This window comes from Hylobates moloch, unplaced genomic scaffold (genome assembly GCF_009828535.3).
Source record: "Hylobates moloch isolate HMO894 unplaced genomic scaffold, HMol_V3 SCAFFOLD_23, whole genome shotgun sequence".
Classification (NCBI taxonomy): domain Eukaryota; kingdom Metazoa; phylum Chordata; class Mammalia; order Primates; family Hylobatidae; genus Hylobates; species Hylobates moloch.
Window position 1 is genome coordinate 24,387,673 of NW_026652298.1, and position 27,140 is coordinate 24,414,812.

The following is a 27,140-nucleotide window of genomic DNA, read 5'->3' on the forward strand; positions in this document are numbered from 1 at the left end:
AGCTCTAAGGGTAGTTAAATGGTCCCATGTGTTCATTGCTCTCTTCAGAATGAGAGGTCATTAGTACCTGTTGCTTTCAGTTGTAGGTCCCAGGACCAATTCTGAAGCAATAGGAAAGTCCCATTTTAACATCCTTTCAGAAGAATATTCCTGCAAAAATCTGAGAAGCCGCACAATTTACCAAATGCCAATTGATTTTTTGTGTGTGTATTTTAATCTCTCTGTGCTTCCTTGTTGGCACTGGAGGGCCCAGATTTTCAGGTTCCCCCCAACCCCAATCCATACCAAAGCAGAAACAAGGCTTACAGAATTGGAAATGGAACTGAGGCCTCCTGCCTCTCTGTTCAATGTTCTTTCTGCTAATAAATATCTATTGTTTTTCCTGCCTGGCATGCATTCTTTCTCCTGGTAACGTTTTTAAAAATTGAGGTGGCCGGGCGCGGTGGCTCACGCTTGTAATCCCAGCACTTTGGGAGGCCGAGGCAGGCGGATCACGAGGTCAGGAGATCGAGACCACAGTGAAACCCTGTCTCTACTAAAAAAAATACAAAAAATTAGCCGGGCGTGGTGGTGGGCGCCTGTAGTCCCAGCTACTCAGAGAGGCTGAGGCAGGAGAATGGCGTGAACCCGAGAGACAGAGCTTGCAGTGAGCCGAGATTGTACCACTGCACTCCAGCCTAGGTGACAGAGCAAGACTCCGTCTCAAAAAAAAAAAAAAAATTGAGGTAAAATTCATGTAATGGGCCAGGCATAGTGGCTCATGCCTGTAGTCCTAGCACTTGGGGAGGCTGAGGCAGGCAGATTACTTGAGCTCAGGAGTTTCACACCAGCTTGGGCAACATGGGGAAACCCTGTATCTACCAAAAAAAAAAAAAAAAAAATACAAAAGCCTAGCTGGGAGAGGTGGTGCACTCTTGTAGTCCCAGTTACTTGGGAGGCTGAGGCAGGAGGATCACTTGAGCTTGAGAGATCAAGGCTGCAGTGATAGGTGATTGCATCACTGCACTCTAGACTGGGCAACAGAGTGAGACCCCGTCTCCAAAAAATAAAAATAAAAAATTCATATAATGTAAAATTTATCATTTTAACTATTATTTAAAAATGTACAGTTCAGTGGCTTCTTGTACATTTACAATGTTGGGCAGCCATTACCACTAATTGCAGAGAATTTTTGTCACTCCACAAAGTAATCCCACACCTATTAGCACTCACTTTCTATTCCCCCTCCACACATCCCCTGGCAACCACTAATCCACTTCCTGTCTCTATAGACTTGCCTATTCTGGATATTTCACATTATATGGAATCATACAACATGTGGTCTTTTGTGACTGGTGGCATAATGTTTTTCAGGTTCATTCAGGTTGTAGTATCTATCGTTACTTCACTCCTTTTTATGCTTGAATAATATTCCACCCTATGAATAGACCACATTTGTTTAGTCATTAATCTGTTGGTGAACACTTGGGTTGTCTTCATTTTTTTGTGGTTTTTATCAATAATGCTGCTGTGATCATATTTTTTTGTTTTTGTTTTTTGAGACAGGGTCTTGCTCTGTCACCCAGGCTGGAGTGCAGAAGCACAGTTATGGTCCATTGCAGCCTTGATATCCTGGACTCAAGTGATCCTCCCATCTCAGCCTCCCAAACAGCTGGGACTACAGATGTGCATCACCATGCTTGGCTAATTAAAAAAAAATTTCTCATGGAGATGGGATCTTACTATGTTGCCCAGGCTGATCTTCAACTCCTGGGCTCAAATGATCCTCTCTCCTCAGCCTCCCAAAGTGCTGGGATTACAGGCACCAGCCACTACACCTGGCCAACCACTTATATTTAAATACCTGTTTCCGATTCTCTTAGGTCTAGATCTAGGAGTGGAATTGCTGGGTTAGATGTAATTCTATGTTTAACTTTTTGAGGAACTGCCAAACTTTTCCACAGTGGCTTCACTATTTTACATTCCTACCAGCAATTTATGAGTTTGGTAATCTTTTTGTTTTCCTTTGAAGAACCAGCCTCATCTTTGAGCCCATGTGGTGGTGGGAATATTTAAGATGTATTCTTGGCTGGGCGCAGTGGCTCACGCCTGTAATCCCAGCACTTTGGGAGGCTGAGGTGGGTGAATCCCTTGAGCCCAGGAGTTCGAAACCAGCTTGGACGACATGATGAAACCTCATCTCTATTTAAAAAAAAAAAAGATACAAAAGTTAGCTAGATGTGGTGGCACGTGCCTGTAGCGTCCTGTAGTCCCAGCTACTCTGCGGACTGGAGGTGGAGGATCACCTGAGCCCGGGAGGTTGAGACTGCACTGAGCTGTGATTGCATCACTGCACTTCAGCCTAGGCAACAGAGTGAGACCCTGTCTCAAAAAGAAAAAAAAATCACTCTCGTAGCAAATTTCAGGATTACAATACATTATTATTAACTATAGTCACCACGCTGTACATTAAGTCTCCCAAACTTATTAATCTTATTTCCAAAAGTTTGTATCCTTTGACCAACACCCCCCATTTTCCCCCATTCCCAGCCCCTCTGATGATGTGACTCCCACCCCATTTTGTCCAAAGATGTGCAGCTAAGCAGGAGCTAGCCACTTAGCATATGCCAAAGTGATTGCTTCAGGGATGGGCATGTGACCTGAGCCAGGCCAGTGAGATTCAACTCTGAATCAGAACAACCCCTGAACTTTTGTTACCTGGGTCAATTAAAAAAAAATAAACACTTTAAAAAAATTAATTAAGCCAATTTGAGCTGGCTTTCCTGACACTTGGCCAAGTGACCACCCTGTATAATTAAGATCTGCTTGTTTAAAATCTCAGTCCAAGAGATTTACCTCCTGTGTATATTTTACATGTATTTAATGTCAATTCTACACTGGGTACAGCTACAAGATGATACTGGAGTTGAGCTCACACCAGTAGAACAAGACGGGATCAATGAATGGTCAGAGACGGGATTTTGCAGACAAAAGGGAACTTCCGGCTGCAGGTGTTATCATTCCATGACCTCAGAGCTGTGATGGAAAGAGGCAGAGAATCTGGGTGAAAATCCATCCGCCAAGACAAAAGTAACCCCACCATTCCTCTGAAGTAAAAGCCATCTCCAGTAGGCCTTTTGTCTATGCTGGCAGCCCTTTCTTGCTGATACTTGACAAGCCTGCTGTCCAGCCTTACTCTTGCATAAAGCTGATCCTGGCTTGTCACCTTGGATGGGAGGACAAACTTCAGCCAGAGGCTTGGCCCAACTCTGGCTACCCAAGGCTCCAGGAAGGCTCCCAGGAAAATAAGCTGTTCTCTACCTCCCTCCCCTGATTAGGAAAATAAAAAAGAGCAAAGAGGGAATAACAATTAAGTGTCTGGGTCTGGAGTTCTGTAGATCTAGGTTTGAAACCCAGCGCCACTACTTAGCTTGCTGTGTGACCTTGAACAAGTTGCTGAACTTCTCTGAGCCTCATTTTCCTCATCAGCAAAATGGGGATATTGTTTCTATTTCTTAAGATTGGTGTGAAAGTGATGATTCATGATGATGCTGGTGATTGCTAATACTGCATACTGAGCATGGCAGCTAGTCTATGAATGCTATCTTCTTTTTTTATTCACATTAGCCTGTGAGTTAAGTATCATTAGCCACATTTTGAAGACGAAGAATCTGAGGTACCACGAGGTTAAGGCATTCTCTTTGGGCTACACATTAAGGGTGGAGCGGGGGTTCACACAAGGGCAGTCAACTCCCAAGTCCATGCTCTTGCCACGGTGCTATATCAGCTGTGCCTCCTTTAATCCTCACAGCAGTCTTGTAGGTAGAACAAATTATTAAGCCCATTTTATAGAAGAAGAAACAGAATCTCAGAGAGGGTAAGCAATTCTCCGCAAGGACACAGAACTAGAAAGCAACAGGGCCAGAATTTGAGTCCAAGTCTATACTCTTGTCACTACCCACACCCTCATGCCACCTCACATGTGTCTTGCTTCAAGAGCATGAGCCTGGGGAAGGGGTTTGTATGTTGATGTTCGGTGAGTTGACATGGAAGCATCACCCCTTGACTACTCTCTGTACAAGTCTTTATTCCCCCCATGCTTCTATTTATAATGTCTTTTCATCCAAGTTGGAGTTTACGTGTCAACCAAACCCCATTTAGTGTTGTTTAAAGCGTATCCATTGTGGAGAATGGCCATGTCCCCAACACCCTAGTGACCTCAACCGCTCTCCAAGGTGCTGAGCTATTTGCCAGTCTCAGGCCATCAGGTGCTCCTCTTCCCCCAAGGCCCTTCTCCACCCTCCCCACCTGTGACACCTCCCAGGTGCCCCTGCAAGAGCCTTAGTCATCGGGGTACCCACCACTGGTAGGCCTGTACCATATCTGCACACAGTCCTCTTCTTCTGGGTCCGCATGGACGCCATCATCTGGCTGGCTGCCATCCCAGTAGCTATAGTCATAGGATGAGCCGTCAGTCCATTCAAACTGCCCTTCCTGGGAGGATTCCACCAAGAAAGACAAAGAAGCAAGCCAAGGAGAAGAAGATCAGGCATTTGAGCCAGGCAGCTCCAGCTCAGACATCTTAGCAACTTAATTTCTAACACCTCTGCACAGATGTCCTCATTGAGGCTACTGCTATCTGATACTACTGCTACCAATCTGACTGCTATTATTACTACTAGTACTAGCTGCCATTTGTTGAGGGCTTATTATGTGCCATGCCAGGCACTTTACTCATTTTATCCTCACCATTCTGAAAAGCGGGCATCATCAGCCCCATTTTATAGATAAGAAAATCGAGACTCAGATTGGTCTACCCAAATTCATACAGCAAATAAAGCATTAGTGCTGGGAATCAAACCCAGGTCTATCTGAGTCAAGTACCCAAGATCCCTAACTACTACACTTTGCCAGTGGATGGGAGTCACTTTCCATCTGTTTTCCTTTTGTCTAAATAGTCCGTGTTTTTCTTGCCTAGGGTGGAATTACTCTGTCCAACTGCAAGGAAAGTCCTGTTGGGAATTTGATTGGTGTTGCAATAAATGTGCAAATTAACTGTGGAAAAAACTACATCTTTGCAACTTGTCCGGGAACAGAAGCCATTTCTCCATTTATTTATTTATTTATTTATTTTTTGAGATAGAGTCTTGCTCTGTCACCCAGGCTGGAGTGCAGTGGCATGATCTCGGCTCACCGAAAGCTCCATCTCCTGGGTTCACACCATTCTCCTGCCTCAGCCTCCCGAGTAGCTGGGACTATAGGCACCCGCCACCACACCCGGCTAATTTTTTGTATTTTTAGTAGACATGGGGTTTCACCGTGCTAGCCAAGATGGTCTCGATCTCCTGACCTTGTGATGCGCCCATCTCAGCCTCCCAAAGTGCTGGGATTATAGGCATGAGCCACCACACCTGGCCCATTTCTCCATTTATTTAAGTTTTAAGAAAAGTATCCCCAAAGCACTGATGATTATGGAGCCCATGTCGTATAATGGGAATAGCATGCTATTTCTGAGAAAGAGACTAGAGCTTGAGGTCCCATGTCCACCCACTGCCTAGCTCTGCAACCTGGGCAAGTTACTTAACCTCTCTGAGCCCCAGTTTCCACATCTGTATGGTGGAGTTAATATGTCCTTTAGAGAGCTGTTGTGAGGGTTGAACAAATTAAAGCATGTGAAGGACTGAGTACAATGCCTGACACATGGTGCCCAGCTCTGAAAAGAAGAAGAAAAGGCATTTTCTTGTATTTATTATTATTATTATTAGGTCTTTCAATAAAAGTTTCTTTAACTCTGATTTAATGTAATTATAATCTAATTTTAGAGTTGCTATTATAAATGGACATTTTAGTGTTTTTAAAATTATAACTTCTCTATGTGTTCTTGCCAGTTGAAGTCTATTGATTTAAAAAATCACCAGGCATGGTGGCTCATGCCTGTAATCCCAGCACTTTGTGACACTGAGGTGGGAGGATCACTTGGAGCCAGAAGTTGGAGGCAATCCTGAGCAACATAGTGGGACCCTGTCTCTACCCAAAACTAAAATCAACCAGGTGTGGTGGTGCCTGCCTGTAGTACTAGCTACTCTGGAGCTTAGGTTGGGAGGATTGCTTGAGCCCAGGAGTTCAAGGTTGCGGTGAGCTGTGATTGCACCACTGCTCTCCAGCCTGAGCAACAGAGCAAGACCCTGTCTCAAGGAAAAAAAAATGGGCCGGGCGCGGTGGCTCACGCCTGTAATCCCAACGCTTTGGGAGGCTGAGGCGGGCGGATCACGAGGTGAGGAGATCAAGACCATCCTGGCTAACACGGTGAAACCCAGTCTCTACTAAAAATACAAAAAATTAGCCGGGCATGGTGGCAGGTTCCTGTAATCCTAGCTACTCAGGAGGCTGAGGTGGGAGAATGGCGTGAACCCAGGAGGCAGAGGTTGCAGTGAGCCAAGATTGCACCTCTGCACTCCGGCCTGGGTGACAGAGTGAGATCCCATCTCAAAAAAAAAAAAAAAAAATCTCAGGTCTGACTACACTGTTACTTCTGCTGCTTTAAGAGCAATTTTCATCATTCTTTTTGTTTTGTTTTGTTTTTCCAGTTTTTTTAATTATACTTTAAGTTTTAGGGTACAGGTGCACAATGTGCAGGTTTGTTACATATGTATCCATGTGCCATGTTGGTGTGCTGCACCCATTAACTCGTCATTTAGCATTAGGTATATCTCCTAATGCTGTCCCTCCCCCCTCCCCCCACCCCACAACAGTCCCGAGAGTGTGATGTTCCCCTTCCTGTGTCCATGTGTTCTCATTGTTCAATTCCCATTCTTAATGAGTTCTTATAGTATGCTAAGCACCACGCTAAGCTCTTTACATACATTAGCTCACTTATTTTTCTTTTCACAAGGCACTGTTATTTTCATCCCCATTTTACAGACACAAAAACTGAGGCTCAGAGAGGTTTTTTAAATTTTCATAAAGTCACCTACCAGCCAGTAAGTGGCAGAAAAGGAGCTGGCACTGGAACCTTATTCGCTATAGTGCCCTGAGCAAGGCAAGAAGCATACGTGTAAAATAGAGACTCAGTATGTGGTTTGCCCAGGAAAAATTTGAGGACAAAAATTTCCAGGTGGAGTTTGCTGTGACATTGCAGAGATCTGGTCCAAGCTACCCTCTTCAGCCTTATTACACACCCACCCCTACCCCACTCTGCGCTCTAATCACAATGGTCTTCCTTAATTAACTTCCTTGAATGTGCCAGGACCTCCTCTTCCTTAGGATGTTGACCCATGCTGTTCCCTCTACCTGGAATATACTATTTCTGGCTAACTCCTATTTACCCATTAGACACTAACTTAAATATCTCTTACCAAGGAAGGCTGTGGCAGCCACAGAAGTACATTACCCAGATCACCTTCAGGAAGACCAGCAGAAAGCAGAGTTGATGGACAGCTCCAGGTCTCCTGCCACCTTGGATTCACTGCCTTGTCTGTGATAAGGACATGCCTCTGCCTCTTTGGAGCTGCCATTGCATTCACAGTGAGACAATGCTTCCTCCAGGCTGTTCCCAGCCAGAGAGTCAGAATGTCGGGGGTAATGGTGCTGGCGCATTCCTGCCCAGTGCAGGATTCCAGTCTTGGGCATCTTTCCTTGGGGACTCCCCATTGGCCTAGCCAAGACTTTCTCCGCACTGTGCTGTGATCTGAGGCTCTCCCTACCCAGTCCTTCTCTGATCTTCTTTCACGTGTCTTAGACCCACAGTGTTGTCTGGAGTCCTTCCCTGCCTGCTTATGCCTCCTGCTTCTTTTTCGTTCACAAATATTTCCCCTCCAACATCTCTTGCACATCTAATCATGTTTTAGTGTCTTTTTTTTTTTTTCGAGTTGGAGTCTTGCCCTGTCACCCAGGCTAGAGTGCAGTGGCACGATCTCAGCTCACTGCAACCTCTGCCTCCCGGGTTCAAGCAATTCTCCTGCCTCAGCCTCCTGAGTAGCTAGGATTACAGGAGCCCACCACAGCGCCCAGCTAATTTTTGTATTTTTAGTAGAGACAGGGTTTCACCATGTTGGCCAGGCTGGTCTCGAACTCCTGACCTCATGATCTGCCAGCCTTGGCATCCCAAAGTGCTGGGATCACAGGCATGAGCCACCGCACCCAGCCTAGTGTCTTTTTTTTTTTTTTAAGAGAATCCAAGCCAAACAGGTTTTCTCTGACCATGCTATCTGTTCCCATCATTTAGTAGGACATCATTAAATGTCTTTCACAAATTGGTCATGCTCTAACTGTGACATCTTGGTGTCTGATTTCTCTCTATATGCTGGGTGCATAGCCGTGATCTGCCACTGATGTGAAAAGCTTATTAAATCAAAATAGAATCCTGGTTGGAGCTTCCAAGGGAGCCCAATGGCCATTGCTTTCTCACCTGTCTGTGATCATGAAGGCCTGTCCAGACGTCAGCAGGGATGCCAGGAACACAGCTGTTCACGAGGTCATACACAAAGACATTCTCCTCCCAGCTGCGAATTTAAGAAACATAGTAGCTGATTCCTCATTGCCTCTTTTCATAGGATAGAGTCAAAATTGAAAGCAATCCGTATTTACCTTCCTGGACCAAAGTAAATAGAGGATATGATCCAATTTGGCCTTCGTTTTTCATTAAGTTACCCATATGTGGCTGGTCCTACATGGGCATCTCTGGATTTGACCTATGCCAGTTCAAAAAAGGACTCAGTACTGCTACTCATCCCTAAAAATTTAAATCCATCTCAAAAACACTAGCAAATGTGGTGGATTATATTGAAGATATGATGAAGAGACAATGAAAGGAGTTTACATTGCATTGCACACATCACATAAAGAAATGAAAATTTCCACCAGTCATTTCTGTTCTCTCTCAGAGGCCCTCCTTACACTGCCCATTTATAGTATTTCCCCTTCTCTCCTAGTCTTTTTTCACATACAGTCTCCAAAATCTCTGTTTTCCTGGGAAACTCAGCTCTAGGCTTCAACTTGCATTGCCCACTTAGCAAAACGAAGTCCCTCAGTTAACAGCCCACCATCCTTAGAAGTTATGGGTGTCTTTTGGGGGGATTCTTATCCTCTATTTCAAAGAGCTTATCAAATAATTCACCCAACAAAAGGAATCAGTGGAGGACCCTGGTGACAGTCCACTGCCAAAAACAACAAAGAAGTAGAGATGGATGGATAGATTGATGAATGAATGGATGGATGAGTGGATAGATAGACGAATAGGTAGGTGGATAGGTGGATGGATGGGTGGATGAATGAATACATGGATGGATAGATGAATAGATAGACTGATAAACAGAGAGGTAGAGAAATGAACACATAATTATTTTTATCCTATCATTAAAATGTTTCTTGAGCATTGACTTCATGCCAGGTACTGTGCTGAGTGTCTTATGTGCATGAACTCATTTCATTCTCACAACAAACAGGCACTGGGGCAGATACTACTTGTTGTCTATCCCATTGCCATTCCTAATCCCTTACCCCATTGCCTTCATTATGACCCAGAAAAGCCAAATTTTATTTTCCCAGCTCCTTTTGCAGCTAACATTGGCCATATGACCAAGCATGGCCAGTTAGATTTAAGGCAATGTTTGTGGGGACATCTTGGAAATATTTTTCTCCATGATGAAAGCAGGGAGGTATATGGAGAAGACCCAAGTTTCTAGCACTGCCCTTTCTCCTTAGGTTGTAGCCATGTCTGGACACAAAACTTGGAGCTGCTGCATTGAAGATGCTGAAGGAAGGCCAAGACAACTTCTCATCCAGGGCCCATATCAACGAGCCTGAAACAGGTTGTTTGTAGAGGTTAGAAGAATGGGAAAGGGATGTAAGAGCAAATGGACAAATGGTGGGCACACTTCACTCAAATCATTCACAGGCCCAGATGACAGATCCCACTGAAAAACATGATTCCCACTATTGGCTTCCACATGACTCTAAAAGGTGAACTTTAGTATGCGAAAGAAGTCAATACAGAATGATAATAATCAGCCATAGACCTAATACTTCACTTCAAAACATGGCCATACTGATGTACCTTTTGTGTTGCAACAATGTGTATCTGCTCCCATCAGCTTCTTCCAAATGACTGCTCTCTGAAGGCTGCCACCTTATCTAAAATACCCAGCATTAGAAGATTTCTTTTTTCTTGAGGCATTAGTAGTAAATCAAAGCACTCATATTTACTCCCCTTAGTTTTGTGTTAGTGAAGTGGAATTGATTGCCAATCAATTCCAGATTAGAAGCACTTAGAATTCTGGCACTCAGAATTTGTCTTAACACAGTGCTCCAGCCAGTCACATGCAGAGAGTTACTTAACATACACTCTTGGAGGAAAGGAAAGAGGAAAGAGAGGAAGGAAAGTGGAAGAGTGAGACAAGCCTTGCTCACTCTCAGAAAGATGAACTGATATGGAATGTTAAAAAAAAACTGGCCTCCTCGAGGCAGAATTATAGTTTATTATAACTAATAATAATAATAACTCCTACTGCTGGGCATGGAGTTATCCAAGTGCTGTATAAGAACTTGAGAGGCATGATAACCTTTAATGCCTCACAAGTTTAAAAGATCAGTGTGAGGCCGGGCACAGTGGCTCATGCCTGTGATCCCAGCAATTTAGGAGGCCAAGGCAGGCAGATCACAAGGTCAAGAGATCGAGACCATCCTGGCCAATATGGTGAAATTTGGGCCTGTAGCCCAAATACAAAAAAAAAAAAAATAGCTGGGCATGGTGTCATGCGCCTGTAGTCCCAGCTACTCGGGAAACTGAGGCAGGGGAATCACTTGAACCCAGGAGGTGGAGGTTGCAGGGAGCTGAGATCGCGCCACTGCACTCCAGCCTGGCAACAGGGCAAGACTCTGTCTAAATAAATAAAGATCAGTGTGATTATTGCTATTTCCAAGTTGAGAATTCTTTGGCTTAGAGTTTAAGTGATTTGGTCAAGATTGTGCAGGTAGGAAGTGATGGAGCTGGGACTAGAGTCTAGAACTGCCTGACTCAAATGCCCTTAATCAATGCTCATACTGTCCCCCACAGTTTTCTTCATTTTGAACATCTGCTGCCCTCATTCCCTACGCTTCCCAATGCTTCAAGATCCTGATCCAGGATCAGTATTTCCAGGAAAGCTTCCATGACTATCTTCTATCCAATCCTTGGCCACCTGTAGCCCAAAGTTCCTGTTCCCCCAGGGACTGGCTGGTTAGTTTGGTTCTCCATGTTCAAGGTCCTTCTGATGCAATTGAGGTTGCAAGTACAGTGAGGGCTGTCTAGAGAAAAGCCTTGATTTGGAATCACTTTTGCATTTGCTTTTTATTGAATATATCTCATTTTCCTCTACAGGCTAGGAATTCTTTCAGAATTGATGTCTTCTGTCTTTACAAGTGCCAATCCTGTACTGTGCTGTGCTCTCATAGCAGATTTGATCCCTGAAGAATGCCTTTCATAGAGCTCCATGTTAGCTGGCTTTCAGTTAATGGGAGGCACTTATGAGTCTTTGGCAGATGGGTAGGGGGGAGAAACCAGAGTATTTCCTTCCCCCTCTGCTTGGGAGTCTCTGGCAGGGGCTGCCTCTCCTCTGTGGCTCCAGGTCCCATAGGACTGGCCTGACCTCTAACTCAGGCATGGAATTGGCTTCCTGCTCCTATGTATCTCTAGTTTGCCTCACTACTCCCTTTTCAGTTCTGAGCTTCCATCACTTGCCTATATTATCTGTTTTAGACACCTGTAGTGGTTCTTGTTTTCCTGGTTGGACCCTGACTGTCTCAGTATATCCCTCAGCCCCACTGAAAATACACTGGTTGTTCAATATATCTGTTGGAGGAAGAGATGAGTGGATTCAAGATGCATTTGGAAACTAAGATAAAGTACTCCTTCACTACTTTTTTTCTTTTTTTGAGATAGGATCTTGCTCTGTCACCTAGACTGGAGTGCAGTGGCCTGAACATGGCTCACTGCAGCCTCAACCTCTCGGGCTCAAGTGATCCTCCCACCTTAGCCTACCGAGTAGCTGGGACTACCGGTGTGCATCACCACGTCAGGCTAATTTTTTGTTTTTTGTAGCAATGGGGTCTTGCTGTGTTGCCTGTGCAGGTCTTGAACTTCTGGACTCAAGCAATCCTGCCATCTTAGCCTCCCAAAGGGTTGGGATTACAGGCATGAGACACTGCACTTGACCCCTTTCTTTTTTTTATTATTTATTTATTTTTTTTTTTTTGAGACAGAGTCTCACTCTGTCACCCAGGCCTGGAGTATAGTGGTGCGATCTCGGCTCACTGCAAACTCTGCCTCCTGGGTTCAAGCGATTCTCCTACCACAGACTCCTGAGTAGCTGGGATTACAGGTGCCCTCCACTGTGCCTGGCTAATTTTTGTATTTTTAGTAGAGACGGGGTTTCGCCATGTTAGCCAGGCTGGTCTCGAACCCCTGACCTCAGGTGATCTGCCCGCCTCGGCCTCCCAAAGTGTTGGGATTACAGGCGTGAGCCAACACACCTGGCCCCCTTTCCTTATTCTTAACAGAAGTCAGCGGCTCTACACATAAAAAACCAACCCCCTTTCTAAAGTAGTTTCTGAGATTCTTGAAGAACAGAGATAAGATTGTGATTTGTAGCTTGAGTGCCAATGGAACACATCACACCTGGCCTGAGAAAACTCACAAATCAGCAGGGAAGTCAGATGCAAAAAAGGTAGCGAAGCTGTGATAAAGGGAGTGTGCCAGGAGAGCTGGGTAATGAGTGTAATTAGGGGCTCAGAAGTGACTTCAGTGAAGAGATGTTGTCAGAGCTGTCTTGAAGATTGAGGAGGTATTTACCTGGAGGAGAAGATAGGGATGGAATTCCCAGCAGGGGGAATATAATGCCCAAGAGTATGGAGAAGTAAAAGAGCTGGACCAAATTGGAGAACTCTGAGATGGTCATTGTGGCTGGGGCTTCGGAGACAGAGGAATGTGGAAGGAGGCCTTGGAGGGTGGGCTATGGAATCTGAATCCACACGTTCAAAACTGGTTTCTTCCACTTAAGAGCAGTGTCATGTTGAGCAAATGACTTACCTTTTCAGAGCCTCACCTTCCTAATCTGTAAAATGAAGATACCTATGTAATATGGTTTGAGGGAGTTTTAATGTCATGATGTACATGAAACATGTGGCAAATAAGCATCAGTTATAATTTCTCATATTCCTTACATCATATTCTTTATATATGTAGTATATCAGTTGTATCACAGGATACAGAGCAGAGGACAGCACAAGATTGGCACTTATAAAGGTGGATCTTCCAGCATGCTATTTGCTACCCATGCTGAATGCTCTGCCTTCTATAGCCAAGGACAGTTTCAATGAGAAATTGCGTTGGATAAAAAGTAGCTTCACTTGGCCAGGCACTCGGCTTATGCCTATAATCCTAGTACTTTGGGAGTCTAAGGGGGAGAATCACTTGAGCTCAGGAGTTCAAGAGTGGCCAGGGCAAGATAGCAAGACTCCATCTCCATTTTTTTTCAAATAGTTTCAATTACCAAAGAGAAATGCCAGTTGGAAATACCATTCTCCACCCCATTTCCCAAGGGGGTGCTTAGTTGAACTAAGGGGGACTGGGGATCCCACTTACCTGTGGATGGAGGCCAGCTTGGCAGACTTCCTGCCCACAGAGAACTCAGAACAGTAGAGGTCAGCCTCGGCCCAGGTCTTATTGAGAGGGAAGAATCGATAGCAGTGGCCTTTGAACTCCATCCAGAACAGGGGGCACAGGGAAGGCAGGGGCAGCTCTGGCAGGGCTGGGGGCAGAAAGGAAACAGACTGGGAGGAAGGTTGGCAGTGCTGACATTGTTTCCATAGCTTAGTACCTATTTTCTTTTCTTTACAATCTTTTAATTTTTTTTTAAGAGACAGGGTCTTGTTCTGTTGCCCAGGCTCAAGTGCAGTGGTTTGATCATAGCTTATTGCAGCCTCCAACTCTCAGCTCAAGTGATACTCCTACCTCAGCCTCCTGAGTAGCTGGGACCACAGGTGTGTACCACCATGCTTGCCTAATTGTTTGATTTTTGTTTTGTTTTGTTTTGTTTTGTTTTTGTAGAGACGAGGTCTTACTATGTTGACCAGCCTGGTCTTGAACCCCAGGGCTCAAGTGACCCTCCCGCTTCAGCCTCGCAAAGTGCTGGGATTGCAGGTGTGAGCCACCGAGCCCTACCTGTACATACTTTTTTTTTTTTTTTGAGACGGAGTTTTTGCTCATGTTGCCCAGGCTGGAGTGCAATGGTGCGATCTTGGCTCAACGCAACCTCCACCTCCTGGGTTCAAGCGATTCTCCTGCCTCAGCCTGCCAAGTAGCTGGGATTACAGGCATGTGCCCGGTTAATTTTGTATTTTTAGTAGAGATGGGGTTTCTCCATGTTGGTCAGGCTGATCTCGAACTCTCGACCTCAGGTGATCCGCCCGCCTCGGCCTCCCAAAGTGCTAGGATTACAGGCGTGAGCCACCGCGCCCGGCCACCTGTACATACTTTTAAGAATGAAAGTAAAATATGTCCCTTTATGATCTATGCAATTCTATGCTTGAGGTCCAAAAAACATATACATACCTACGTTTTACTAAATTATAAAAATAATATGTGCACATCATAGAACACCTGGAAAATGTTAATGCTTTGAAACATTTTTTTCTCATGTCACATTTGTATGCAGTGATGTTTTAATGTAATGTGATTATATAGTACTGTGCATACCAGTCGATATTCTGATTTCTAAAAATTAAAGAGTATAAGCATTTCTCCCATGTCACTATACATTTTTGTAAACATTGTTTTAAATAGCTCTTGAATCCTCTACTGAGTGGCTCTCCTAGAGTTTATTTAATCATTCTCTTATTTTTAGATAATTAGATAGCTTCTCTATTTTTTAAACTATTACAGATAATTCTGAAATGAACAGCTTTCTGCATAAAGCTTTTTTGGCATTTCTACTGATTTTCTGAGGACAGATTTTTAAGGCTTTAATACAATTTGCTAAATTGTCTCCTGAAAGCAATTTATCCTCCCACGGTAATATCTGAGAGTGCCCATCTCACTTTGCCCTTGCCAGAGCTCAGTGTTATCACTTTCATGGCAATCTGCAAATTTTATAAGCAAAAAAAAGGGTATCTTGTTTCAATTTGCAATGCTGGACTATCTGGCAAGACTGCACATTTTCCCACGTGTTTATTGCCAAGCTATAGCCAAGACTATTTATATCTTTGCCCATCGAACTCCTGGAGTTCAGGATTTGTTCTTAATTCTAAAAAGAAACAAATTTTAAAAACCCCATGTTTGAGACAGTAAAGTTCTCTCAAGTCTCAGCCCCTCTGAAAGCTTCTTAAGAGATACTTTTTTTGGAAACCACGACTCAGGATGACTGGCGAGAGGAGACAGGCAGGCTGAGAACCTTTCTCATACTAGGTTGGATGGCTTATCCATGAAGACAGCCAGTGGGCAGGGGTGGAATCTGTTAGACTGGGGTTGAGAAGCCTGGGTCCTACCCTCAGCTCTGTATCTGACCTGCTGTGAGATGCTGGCTCATTCTTTCCCATCTTGACCTTCAAACTAGATGATCACTGGGGTCCCTTTTGTAGCCATCCACTCAAGGGTGGGTGAAAGTTACCCTTTAGTGGAATCTTTGCTTTCAAGCCACTATAGTGGTTGGCTGAGCTCCTGAAATAACAAAGTAGTGAACAGCATTCATTGAGCATTTGTTATAGTTTCCGTGTATGCCAAGCAAATATAGGGAAACTGAGGCTAAGGCAGGTTGAGTAACTCGCCCAAGATCATCCTGTAGGTAAGTGGCATAGTAAGGATTTGAACCTAGGCTTCCCAACTCCCAAGTTTTTGCTCATAAAGTTGGCATGATGCTTCATGATGGGAAATTAGAGGATCTAAGACTAGTTCATGGTCATTATAGCACCTACTTCATGGAGTTACTGGGTCAACTGGATTGGGCCAAATAAAGTCACCAAGTACTTGGGATATACGGATTGTGTAATGTACGATTATTAATGATTAGCTCAGGGTTTTATAACCAAGACTGATGGGCTGCAGGGATTCAGTGAATTTCCCAAAATCAAATGCAAAGTCAAATGTGTGTGTGCTCCTCTGTGCATTTCTCTGGGGAAAGAAAAGGACAGTTGCTTTTATCGAGATAGCTGTGCTAGGCAGGCAGGTTCCAGGCCATGCTTCTCAGGGCTAGCCAGTACCACTGGGCTTTCCCCTTTGACCAGAACAGCCTCTCTCCGACCCCAGCAACTGTGCTGACCAGGGGTACCTCCCCACCCCTCCTGGTCAATCCTGGCCAACTCTCTTTCAATGCACGCCAGCATCCAAACTGGAGCCTGTTGGTTCAGAATTCACTTTCTTAATCCTCTTCTATATGGCAAAAGGAAGGAGCTCTGCTTGGCGAGGTAAGTGGGCACAGCACCTTGGCCTGTCCCCCCCCTTTTCTGGGACTCAGGTCCCTCCTTTCTTGATGGAGAACAATGGTCTAGGAGGACATCATCTTGATGCGTTAAAGCGCCAATGGCCAAGAGAGTTGATGGACCCTTTGTAACGCTGGGTGTTGCTGAGCTCTTTGTAGGGACTTTTGAGCACTGCCTACAACCAAAAAGGCTCCACTGAATCACTGCCTGGGGCCACTTTTTCAGCAGTTTCTCCCTTAGCAAGGATGAGAAGCAGCATCATTTCTACCAGCAAATCATTTCTACCTTCTTTCCACTCAGTAACCAAGGACACTTTTCCGTGAGAACTTGGCTAAGTTTGTCCAGGAGTGACTGGGATGACTCAGTATTTGCTGGTGATAAACCACTTTTCTCACTCCCACCTGTCCTAAAATTACTTGGCACCCTACATACTCATATTAGAGATGAAAGTAGGGTGACCAAGCCATCCCAGTGTGCCCAGGACCATCCCAGTTTTAAAATCAAGAGTCCTGGCTGGGTGTGGTGGCTCACGCCTATAATACCAACACCTTGGGAGGCCGAGGTGGGTGGACTGCTTGAGTCCGGGAGTTTGAGACTAGACTGGGCAACATGGTAAAACCCCGTATCTATAAAAAATACAAAAATTAGCCGAGAGTGGTGGAGTGTGCCTGTAGTCCTAGCTACTCTGAGTTGGGAGGATCGATTGAGTATGGAAGGTCAAAATTGCAATGAGCCACGATCACGCCACTGCACTCCATCCAGCCTGGACGATAGAGCAAGACCCTGACTCGAAACAACAACAAAACCCTGAGAGTCCCACATCCTGGGCACTCCTACAGTTCCCAGCAAGCTGAAATTGGTTGGTCACTCTCAAGCAGTGAGGGGGAATTTTATCCCCATCCCTTGCCTGGAAACATTGGACAATGTCTGGAGACATTTTTGGTTATCAACACTGGAAGTGGTGGTGCCAATGGCATCTAATGGGTAGAGGCCAGGAATGCTGCTAAACATTGAACAACTCCCCACAACAAAGAATGATCCGACCCAAAATGTCAGTAGCGCCAGGACTGAGAAACCCTGCCCCATATGGAAGGCAGGACTCCAAAAATGTAAAATAACCCCACAGCACAGCAACACAAAACATCACAGCAAACATTCACATTTCTTAGCCTGTTCCTATTTTCTTTAACAAAAATTAAGACACAGCCCCCGCAACTAATGAGAAGTATAGTGTGGGTTATTTCTCTAATTTTAGAGTTAAAATGTATTACTAATCCTAGCCCATGGCTTAAAAGCACTGAAGACATTGCTTTAACATTGTGTTTAAATTTAACGACATGGACCTCACTAAAGAAGTCTGCAGAAGGGAAGTCTAGCACTTTCTCCCCTGAGTTTAGAATGAAGTAAACTTCTTTGTCATCTCTCTCTGACCGTAGGAGGATTTTTTTCCCCTGATTTCCCTTCCACTGAAGATGAAACTCTTCATGAGTTTCTGCACTAAGAAAGGGTTTGAGTTTCAATTCCCTGCTTCAGATAGCTCTGACTTCACCTCCTACCCCGTGTGGGTGTTAAAGCCCCAGTCGAAGCATTATGGAGGCTGATGCCCTACTTAGGGCTCTGAAGCAATATGCTTGCTTTGCTCTCTATCTCCATCTTGGTTTCTGGCCCCTGGGCACCCCCCTCACTTCCTTAGAAGTCCAGTCTAACTTTAGCAGGATGTTTGCAGATGTTCATGTGACCCTTCTGCACGGCGGTAGTGGGAAGAGCTTGTAGTCTCAAATTCACCATATTGTGTAATCTGGACTTCTCCGCTCTCTTTGTCTTCTACCTCTTTTTTTAATTTTGGAATAAATTTAGACTTACAGAAAAGTGGTCAGAGAGTACAATGATGGTTACCAGAAGCCAGGAAGGGTAGTTAGTGAGGAAGGCAGGGGAAAAGTGGGAGTACAAAAATATGGTTAGATAGAATGAATAAGATCTAGTATTTGCTACCACAACAGGGCGACTACAGTCAACAATACTTTATTATACATTTAACAAAAACTAAAAGAATATAATTGGAGTGTTTGTAATGCAAAGAAATGATAAATGCCTGAGGTGATGGACACCTCATTTACCTTGATGTGATTATTACACACTATATGCCTGTATCAAAATATCTCATGTACCCCATAAATATATACACCTACTATAGCCCATAAAAATTAAAAATTAGGCTGGTCGCAGTGGCTCACACCTGTAATCTCAACACTTTGGGAGGCCAAGATGGGAAGATCGCTTGAGCCCAGGAGTTTGAGACCAGCCTGGGCAACATAATGAGACCTGTCTCTTACCAAAAATTAGCCAGGTGTGGTGGCATGTGCTTGTAGTCCCAGCTACTTGGGAGGCTGAGGTGGGAGGATCGCTTGAAACCAAGAGGTCAAGACTTCAGTGAGCTGGGATTGCACCACTGCACTCCAGCCTGGGTGACACAGCAAGACCCTGTCTCAAAAAAAAAAAAAAATTAAAAAGTACCAAAGGTAGTGTGTGGAGAGAGTTCCTGTATATCTTTCACCCAGTTTCCCCTGATAACATATTAAAAAGCTAAGAAAGGAGGCCAGGCGCGGTGGCTCACGCTTGTAATCCCAGCACTTTGGGAGGCCGAGGCGGGCGGATCACGAGGTCAGGAGATCGAGACCACGGTGAAACCCCGTCTCTACTAAAAATACAAAAAATTAGCCGGGCGTGGTGGCGGGCGCCTGTAGTCCCAGCTACTCGGAGAGGCTGAGGCAGGAGAATGGCGTGAACCCGGGAGGCGGAGGTTGCAGTGAGCCGAGATCGCGCCACTGCACTCCAGCCTGGGTGACAGAGCGAGACTCCGCGTCTCAAAAAACAAAAAAACAAACAAAAAAAAAAAAACAAAGGAACATGGCTACATGGCTACAACATGATTAGCTAAACTCCAGACGTTACTCAGTGTTTTCCTTTTTTGTGCTCAGATCCAACTTAGGATATCTGTTACATTGACTCTACCTGCATGTTTTATTTGACATAAACTACTCTATCTAGGATTGGCTGGGATCAGACAAAATTGACAAGAATTGGCTGGAATTGCTCCGAATTTCTTAGCACTGTTGGATAATTTGCCAAAAATAATCTCTTTTTTCCCCTCTTTACAACCAATCAATTTTCAAGTCATGTCTATTCCGTCTCCTAAACACGCCTTTAATTCAGTTCGTTCTTTCTTCCCCCCCCCCCCCCCCCCCCCCCCCCGCATTCTTTTTGACCTTTTCCCATGAAGACCTTCTCAACACCTTTTAGCTGTTCTTCCTACTTTGTCTCACCTCCCAGGTCCAGAGCCATCCTTCCTCCTTGGAACAGCCTGACCTCATTTCCCTGAAACCCCACAGGTGTTCCCTTTGCCTTTGGGAACTGCTTGCCCCTAGCTTATTCTCTGTCGTTCACCCCCTCTTTACACTGTTGCCATTGCTCAAAGACATGTTCAGACCTTTGCAGATGATTCCCTTGACCTGACTTCAGCCAATTCTGTTTCTCCTTTGAGTCTCTGCTGCACAGTGACTTATTCAGGGAAGATGAGCTAGGAGCCTCTGATAAATGCTTTTAGAGCCCCTTGCACCTCAACATTCACACATTCCTCCTGTATTGCATCAGCATCTGTTGTGATCATTCCTCTTCCTCTGGTGCCTTGGCACGTAGTAGGTGCACAATGACTAGGCTTGAATGCATAAATACATGTAGGGAATCAAACACCACTTCTTGAGGGCAGCCTCTTGGGAAAATGGTGAGAAGGCTGTGTGCAAAACTCATGCCTTTGAAACCAGGAGTCCTGCCACTGCGATGGCATTCCTGGAGTTTTTTTAACCAAGTCCTGAAAGCAGAGGTTGCCAGATCCTGGTTTTGCATATTGTTTAGGACAACGATTGCTACGAAGGCCAACCTCAGCACCCCCTGGGAACTTCAGACTCCCAGGCCCCAGCCCAGGCCTTCCAAATCAGAGTCTGTATTTTCACAAGAGCCCCAGGTGATTCTTGTGCATGTGAAAATCTGGGAAGCCCTGGTCTACAGTGTGCCAGACTGAAAGATGGAGCCTGCAGAATTACTCATTCATTCATTCATTCAGTCTCTCACTGAACAGAGCCTGGCAAAGAGGAATTAATAATTAATTAAATGAAAGGGGCTGAGTGGAGTGAGAAGGGGAAAAGTGTCCTTGGTCTTAAAGACTGTGGATATTTCAAAAAGAACCCCTGCCTCCAACCCTGCCTGTCTGCTCCTCCCAGAGTGGAAAACAAGTTCCTTGAGCCATTTACACCCCGCCTCCCCATTCTGGTCTTTTAGGTTTTCTCCACGGAGTAAATGGTGGTTATGGATGCCAGGGGTGAAACATACCAGAAAATGGGGCTGTGACAGGTCACTGCTCAATTACTCCCCTTTCCAACAGGGCAGACAAAGGCCTTTAATTGGGAGGACCTGGGAGGTGGAAAAGAGCACGAGCTTGCGCCGAGATGATCATTAACTCCAGCCTGCACGGCATTTCCCCCTTCTCCTTTACCTCTTGGGTTTAAGGAATTAGGAATAGAAGGCCTTTCATCGGCCTGACCCCAAGCCAGCCTCTGCTAATCTGTCTCTTGTGAAGGGATTTCTTTAGCTTTATAGCTTGACAGTCAGGTAACCATGGCAACACAACAACCAGTGCCAACTCTGACTCAGCATTCACTGTGTGCCAGGCATTGTGTTAAATGCTTGATACAGAAAAATGCACTCAGTCTTCACACATCCTACCGGGTAGGTGCCACTATCACCCCCACTTCACAGATGAAGAAACCAAAGCACAGAAAGGTTGGCTAACTTGCCCAAGATCTCACAGCTCCCAGCTGGGATTTGAAGCCAGCCTGTCTAGCCCCAAACCTAGAGAGTCCTACTGCACTTAAGCCCATTTCCTTTTGCTTCAGTCTTGATGGTCTGGTCCTTCATTAATTCCTTTATCCATTCAACAAGTACTATTTGAACACCTACTTGGTCTCAGGCAGTAGGTTACAAGCTGAAGATACTGTGTGGTATACTACACAGATGTGCCTTCTGACTTCAGGAGCCTTACGGTCTATGAAGACCAAACGAAGAAAAATAAGCACAGGCCAGGTGCAGTGGCTGATGCCTGTAATCCCAGCACTTTGATAGGCAAAGGCAGGAGGATCGTTTGAGGCCAGGAGTTTGAGACCAGCCTGGGCAGTATAGCAAGACTCCACCTTTACAAAAACACTTTTTTTAAAATTAGCCATATGTGGTGGCACATGCCTGTAGTCCCAGCTACTCAAGAGACTGAAGAGGGAGCATCACTCGAGCCCAGGAGTTCCAGGCTGCAGCAAGCTATGACCATACCACTGTACTCCAGCCTGGGCAACAGAGCAAGACCTTGTCTCTAAAAAAAAGAAAGAAAGTAAAAGAAAAAGAAGTGCAAAAATAAAGATGTCATTAACATGTAATTTGTGGATGTGTATCATGCCAGCAAAAACTTCAGGGAGCAGCCCCCTCGATTATTTTAGAAACTGGCTGTTTGCCCCTTTCTCTCCCTAGTTGAATTGGTGGCTGCCCTGTCCCCATCTTCAAGGATCCCACAGGTGATTATGACAAGGCATCATGAGTTCCCTTCCTGGATGGGGGAAAAGAGGGTGTTGCCACAGGAACACCTAAAAGTGGAACATAACCTAGAACTGGAGATCTGGGAGGCTTTCTAGGGGAGGTGCTGGCTCAACTGAGACCCAGAGGATGAACAAGAGTTAGAGAAAGAGTGTTCTGGAGGGAGGGCACAGTGTGTGCAGAGGTCTGGAGGTGTGAGAGAGAATGGAGCATTGGAGAATTAGAAATAGTTTAGCATGGCTGGGAACTTGAGAAGGAGAGGAGGGAAGAGATGAGACTGGTGGTGGGGGAGGGGAAGTGGAGGGAGAGAGGCAGAGGAGAGGGGATGCACAAAGGGGCTGTTGCTCTGGAAACCAGAAGGCCAAACCACATGGTCTTTTCCTTCAATTAGCAGCACCAGAGGCCCCCAAGGTCCCCCAGCTGGGGTGGGAGGTCAAAGCCTTTGGGAGTTCTGAGCTTGTTAGGAAAAGAAAACACATCAGTGAAACTCAGGGCTCCCCCCCACCCCCACTCTTTTTAAAGGAATAAATTGTCACCTTCCTACTCAATCTGGCTGCTGGCTCCCCTGGCCCCAATCCAGCTGCCCACGAATGCACTACCCTGCTGCCTCCTGCCCAGATCAGTCTTGGGACCCAGCCAGGATGGGAGGTGGAGAGGCTCAGGGGCCACAATTGTCCACCCGGTCCCCATACTAGGCCCCAGACACTCCCAGGGGGCTGGAAGAAAGTGTCTCACAGACTCCAGGAAGGTGGCTGCTGCGTTCTGAGGACTCGGTCACCCTCACTGCCCTCCTGCTGTCCTATGGGTTCCACTGCCTCCTTCACAGTGAGCCCTGGCTCTGGGAAGTGGAACTGGTGGCCCCAGGTCTCTCCTGTCTAAGCTTTGCTGCCCCTTCTGTGAGCCACTCTTGAGGCCACATGAAACAGAGAAAAAAAGCATTAGACAATTTCTTATATTGCTAATAATAGCAGCCATCCGTTGGGTGTTTAGTATGTGATTCATTGAGATCAGCCTAGGAGGGAGTATCAGTATCATCCCCATTTTACAGATGAGGAGACTAAGGCTCAGAGAGGGTAAGTCACTGATTGTCTTGGCTCAAAAGTGGCAGAGCAATGATTGAGACTCTATTGAGACTTGAGTCTGACAGATTCAGAAACTCCTGAATAGACTAGCGCCTCTAAAAGATATCTTCTTTCTGGTCTTAGTTTTCTCATTTGTGAAATAAATCTATTAAACACCAAATGTAACAATTAATTAAGCAAATAAGTCGATGTTTCCTGGGTGCCTGTTTGGCCTGAGGTCTGTGTCCTAAGGTTGCTCTCAGTCTGGAAGGAGGAACATGCACATGGCAGAGTCATCGCATACTAAGTATTCTAGAAGAATGTAGGAAGTGCTTGCTCTATGACCATAGAGGAGGAGTGGGAACTGGACAGAATATCCAAGGGACATTTTAGGATCCAGGCTGCTCTAGGAGGTAGGAACACTGTTGCCTAGGTCTCTATGCTCCAGCTTCAGAGCTTGGACTCTGGAGTCAGATGGTCCTAGTGGGAAACTCAGCTCTTTGTGCCTCCGTTTTCTCATCTGTACGATGGGCATGATCATAGTGCCTACCTCACAGAAAAGCCAGTTCCAGCTCAGAGGTAGAGATTCTAGTAAGTATTAGATATTATTACAGTAGAAACAGTCTGGGTCACAGAACTTCCCAGAGGTGAGAGTGCAATGCCAGGCTCTTGGATGGGTGAGGAAGAGGCTACATAACTTGACTCATTCCGCTTCTATGCTTCTGAAGCCCTGCAGAAGCAGGTCCTGAGCTTCAAAACACTTTGCTATAAATTTCCTTTGCTACTGAGAGTTCTTGGGCTCAGGAGTCAGGGAAAGGAAACTTTTTGATGGTCGAAGAAGAATAATAAATGTTTACGTAGCTCTTACTGGGTGCCAGACACTGTTTTGAGGACTTTACGTTCATTAATCCACTTAAACAATGAGATCAAAGGCAGGTTCAGAGAAAAGGTTTTGGGAAAAGGATTTAGTCAGTCTAAATCCTCCCAAGTCTCTAAGAGATGTCTAAAAAGTTTTTTTTTTCCTCCAAAACGTAGGGGGTGGCCGAGTTGTGCTATTTGCATATATTTGCATATGCAGGGGGTGGGTGATGAAAGGTCTGGAGTAGTGGGATGAATGACCCATGACCTGTGCCCTGTTATGCATTGTACCTAAAGGCTGGGGGTACACAGAAGAAGATGAAAAACCAAGCCTATTCTCAATAAGGAGGGCCTTGGAGGTGCATGTATTCTCATGGTCTGCCGGGGCCCACAGAGACCCCTAAATCCTCCCTACGACATACCAACACACACGCTCCTGCCCACATGCACCCATAAACGCACACACATTCCCTCTGTGTTGAAATCACTTTCCTCTAGAGAATCTATCTGCATAGGCTGAAACTGGGCTTTCTGTAGGGCTGGGAGCCTGGGAAGCAGTAGAACTGCCACTTGGACAGTGATGACCGTGGTTGGCTCAATTGGCCTCTGTAGCCTCAGTTTCCATAGCCGTAATATGGAAAGGTTGGGCTGAGTGGATTTCTAAGACCCATCCTGCCAATTACAAACTCTGAGCTCTCCCAGATAAACAAAATCATCTGTTTGTTTACCTGAAATCAAATTTAGCCAGGTATCCTTCTTCTTCTTCTCTTTTTTTTTATTCTAGCATCCCTAGTGGTAACAATAACAGATAGTCTTAGTTCATTTGGGCAAGGGGTTTCAGTTCTGTCCTAAACTCTCTGAGTGTATTCATCAGCTCAGGTTGACACAATCTCAGTCCCCTTATCTATAGAGTAGGGATGAGGCTTGGGGACTGATGTTCAGATGTTCCTTTCAACGTTGAAGACTTTTGTCAGAACAGAAAACTGTCTCCTGGCCGATTCTGGCATAACATCAACAACCACAGTGACAAACATAGTAATGGTAATAACTCATTTTTCAAATGCTTACTGTGTGCTAGGCACTTCACCTGCATGGGCTCATTGAAGATCTCCAAAACCCTTGATAGGGACCCTTGTTATCCCCACTTGGGGCTCAAAGAGGGGAGGAATCTTGAGTCTCAGAGAGGTCCCATGGGCACAAGCTAGTGAAGGACAGAAAACACCCCTAGTTACTCCCACTTTCAAATTCAGTCTTGGCCCCTTCCCACTTTTGCTGGGCAGAAAGGCAAGATCTTGGGATATACAAGGCAGTCTGCAAGGATATTTTGTTCAACTTCTCTCCTACTTGCTTATTGCACTGGTGAGGAAACTGAGGTCCGAGGGTAAGGATGCAAGTCACTGTAATGAATGGAATGTTTGTGTCTCTCCTCGTCCCTGCCCCCAATTCATACGTTAAAGCTCTAACTCCCAATGTGATGGTATTGGGAGGTGGGAAGTGATTAGATTTAGATGGGATCCCATCCTCATGATGGGATTAGTGCCCTTATAAGAGGAAGAGACCAGAGCTTTCTCTTACTCTGCCATGTGAGGGTATAGTGAGAAGGCGGCCATCTGCAAGCCAGGAAGAGAGTCCTCACCAGGAATAAAATCTGCTGGCATCCTGATATTGAACTTCCCAGCCTCCAGAACTGTGAGAAATAAATGTTTGTTGCTTAAGCTCCCCAGTCTGTGATATTTTGTTCTGGCAACCTGAGCTGATGAATACACTCAGAGAGTTTAGGACAGAACTGAAACCCCTCGCCCAAATGAACTAAGACTATCCATTATTGTTACCACTAGCGATGCTAGAATAAAAAAGAAGAAGAAGAAGAAGGATACCTGATTAAATTTGATTTCAGGTAAATAAACAGATAATTTTTAGTATAAATATGTCCCATGTAATATTTGGGGCATGCTTACACTAAAAAATAATTTATTAATATTTATTTACTGGTATTTTATCTGACAACCCTATCAACCCACTGTTTAAATTCACCCTGACACTATCACAACCCAATAATTTGCCCTTATGAGAATCTCCATCTAGGTATTTCATGATTAGTTTTACTTGAATGGGGATTTGAAAATGATATCTCTGCCACTGCTATGATAAATAAATCCATATAAGAACATAAACAAGCCTGGAAAGAACCTGGTAGAGGTGACAGTCAAGACTCTTGGCCACCAAATTATGGGATTCAGAACTCTTCTCATCCAGATGAGGGTCCCCCAGAATCAGTAACTCAGCCTTCCTAATGCAAAGTGGAAGAAATTGAGCTCATTTGAAGACCCTCATCCTCCACATGGGACACTGGGAGGCCACATGCCCAAGGCTGACCAGTTCTCATCCCTGGGGATGCCCCACAAGGCTGGGGGTTGCTGGGCCAGGCATCCAGGGAGGCCATTAGAGGGACAAGTGTCCCTCCCTGCACACCTAACCTCTGGTGGCACAGCAGCGGCTCTGAAAGCTCCCTGGGAAGGCTGTCACAGCCAAGGTGGGGTTGGGGCCCAGATGCCAAATCCCTCACAAAACTACCATGTTCAGACCTTCCTGTAGTGCCAGACACTGTGCAAAGCACTTTCCCCATGTTATCTTATCTGCCTTGCACAGTAGCCCAAAGAGAATGCCATTGTGACCCAACTTTCTAGAAGAAGCTGAGGCTCAGAGAGATTAAGAAACTTCCTTTATGTCACACAGCTTGTAAACCGCAAAACTGGGATTTAAACCCAGGACTTTTTGTGTCTGGGCCTAGAAGAGTGCCCAAGACAAAGCTGGTAGGGGGAAAGCTGTCAGGAGACTCGGGTCAGGATACCCCAACCCCCCAACAGAAGCTGCCAGGCCTCACCGATAGAATAAGTTCCTGAGAGTGTACTCCTCTCCACCTGCTCCCAGCCCTGGTCCCTGCACTTACCTGGGCTGATATTGATGTCTGTTTGTGGAAAGGCATGTACAGAGTGGAGGGTCAGGACGGCTGCAGCCCACAGTGTCCACCTTTGCATCCTGAGCTCCTAGAAAGCAACCTCCCAGCCTGAGTAGAGGAGAGAGGCTCTTTGGCTGGAGCTTGGGTCCAGGATTGCTCTCCTAGGGTCAGATGGAGCCGGGCAGGAGCTGGGACAGACT

The 27,140-nt window shown here is 45.4% G+C and overlaps 1 protein-coding gene across 1 annotated transcript; it reads right to left on the bottom strand.

The window, feature by feature from the left end:
• Positions 1–1,065: 1,065 nt before the first annotated feature.
• On the bottom strand, positions 1,066–27,140 carry CLEC19A (C-type lectin domain containing 19A). The gene is made up of 5 exons (XM_032144840.1): positions 26,932–27,140; positions 13,598–13,763; positions 8,387–8,480; positions 4,341–4,473; positions 1,066–3,015 (listed from the first exon to the last, which is right to left on the bottom strand). Exons 1-5 carry the CDS (start codon positions 27,017–27,019, stop codon positions 2,936–2,938), a joined length of 561 nt encoding a protein of 186 aa, XP_032000731.1. The 5' UTR covers positions 27,020–27,140; the 3' UTR covers positions 1,066–2,935.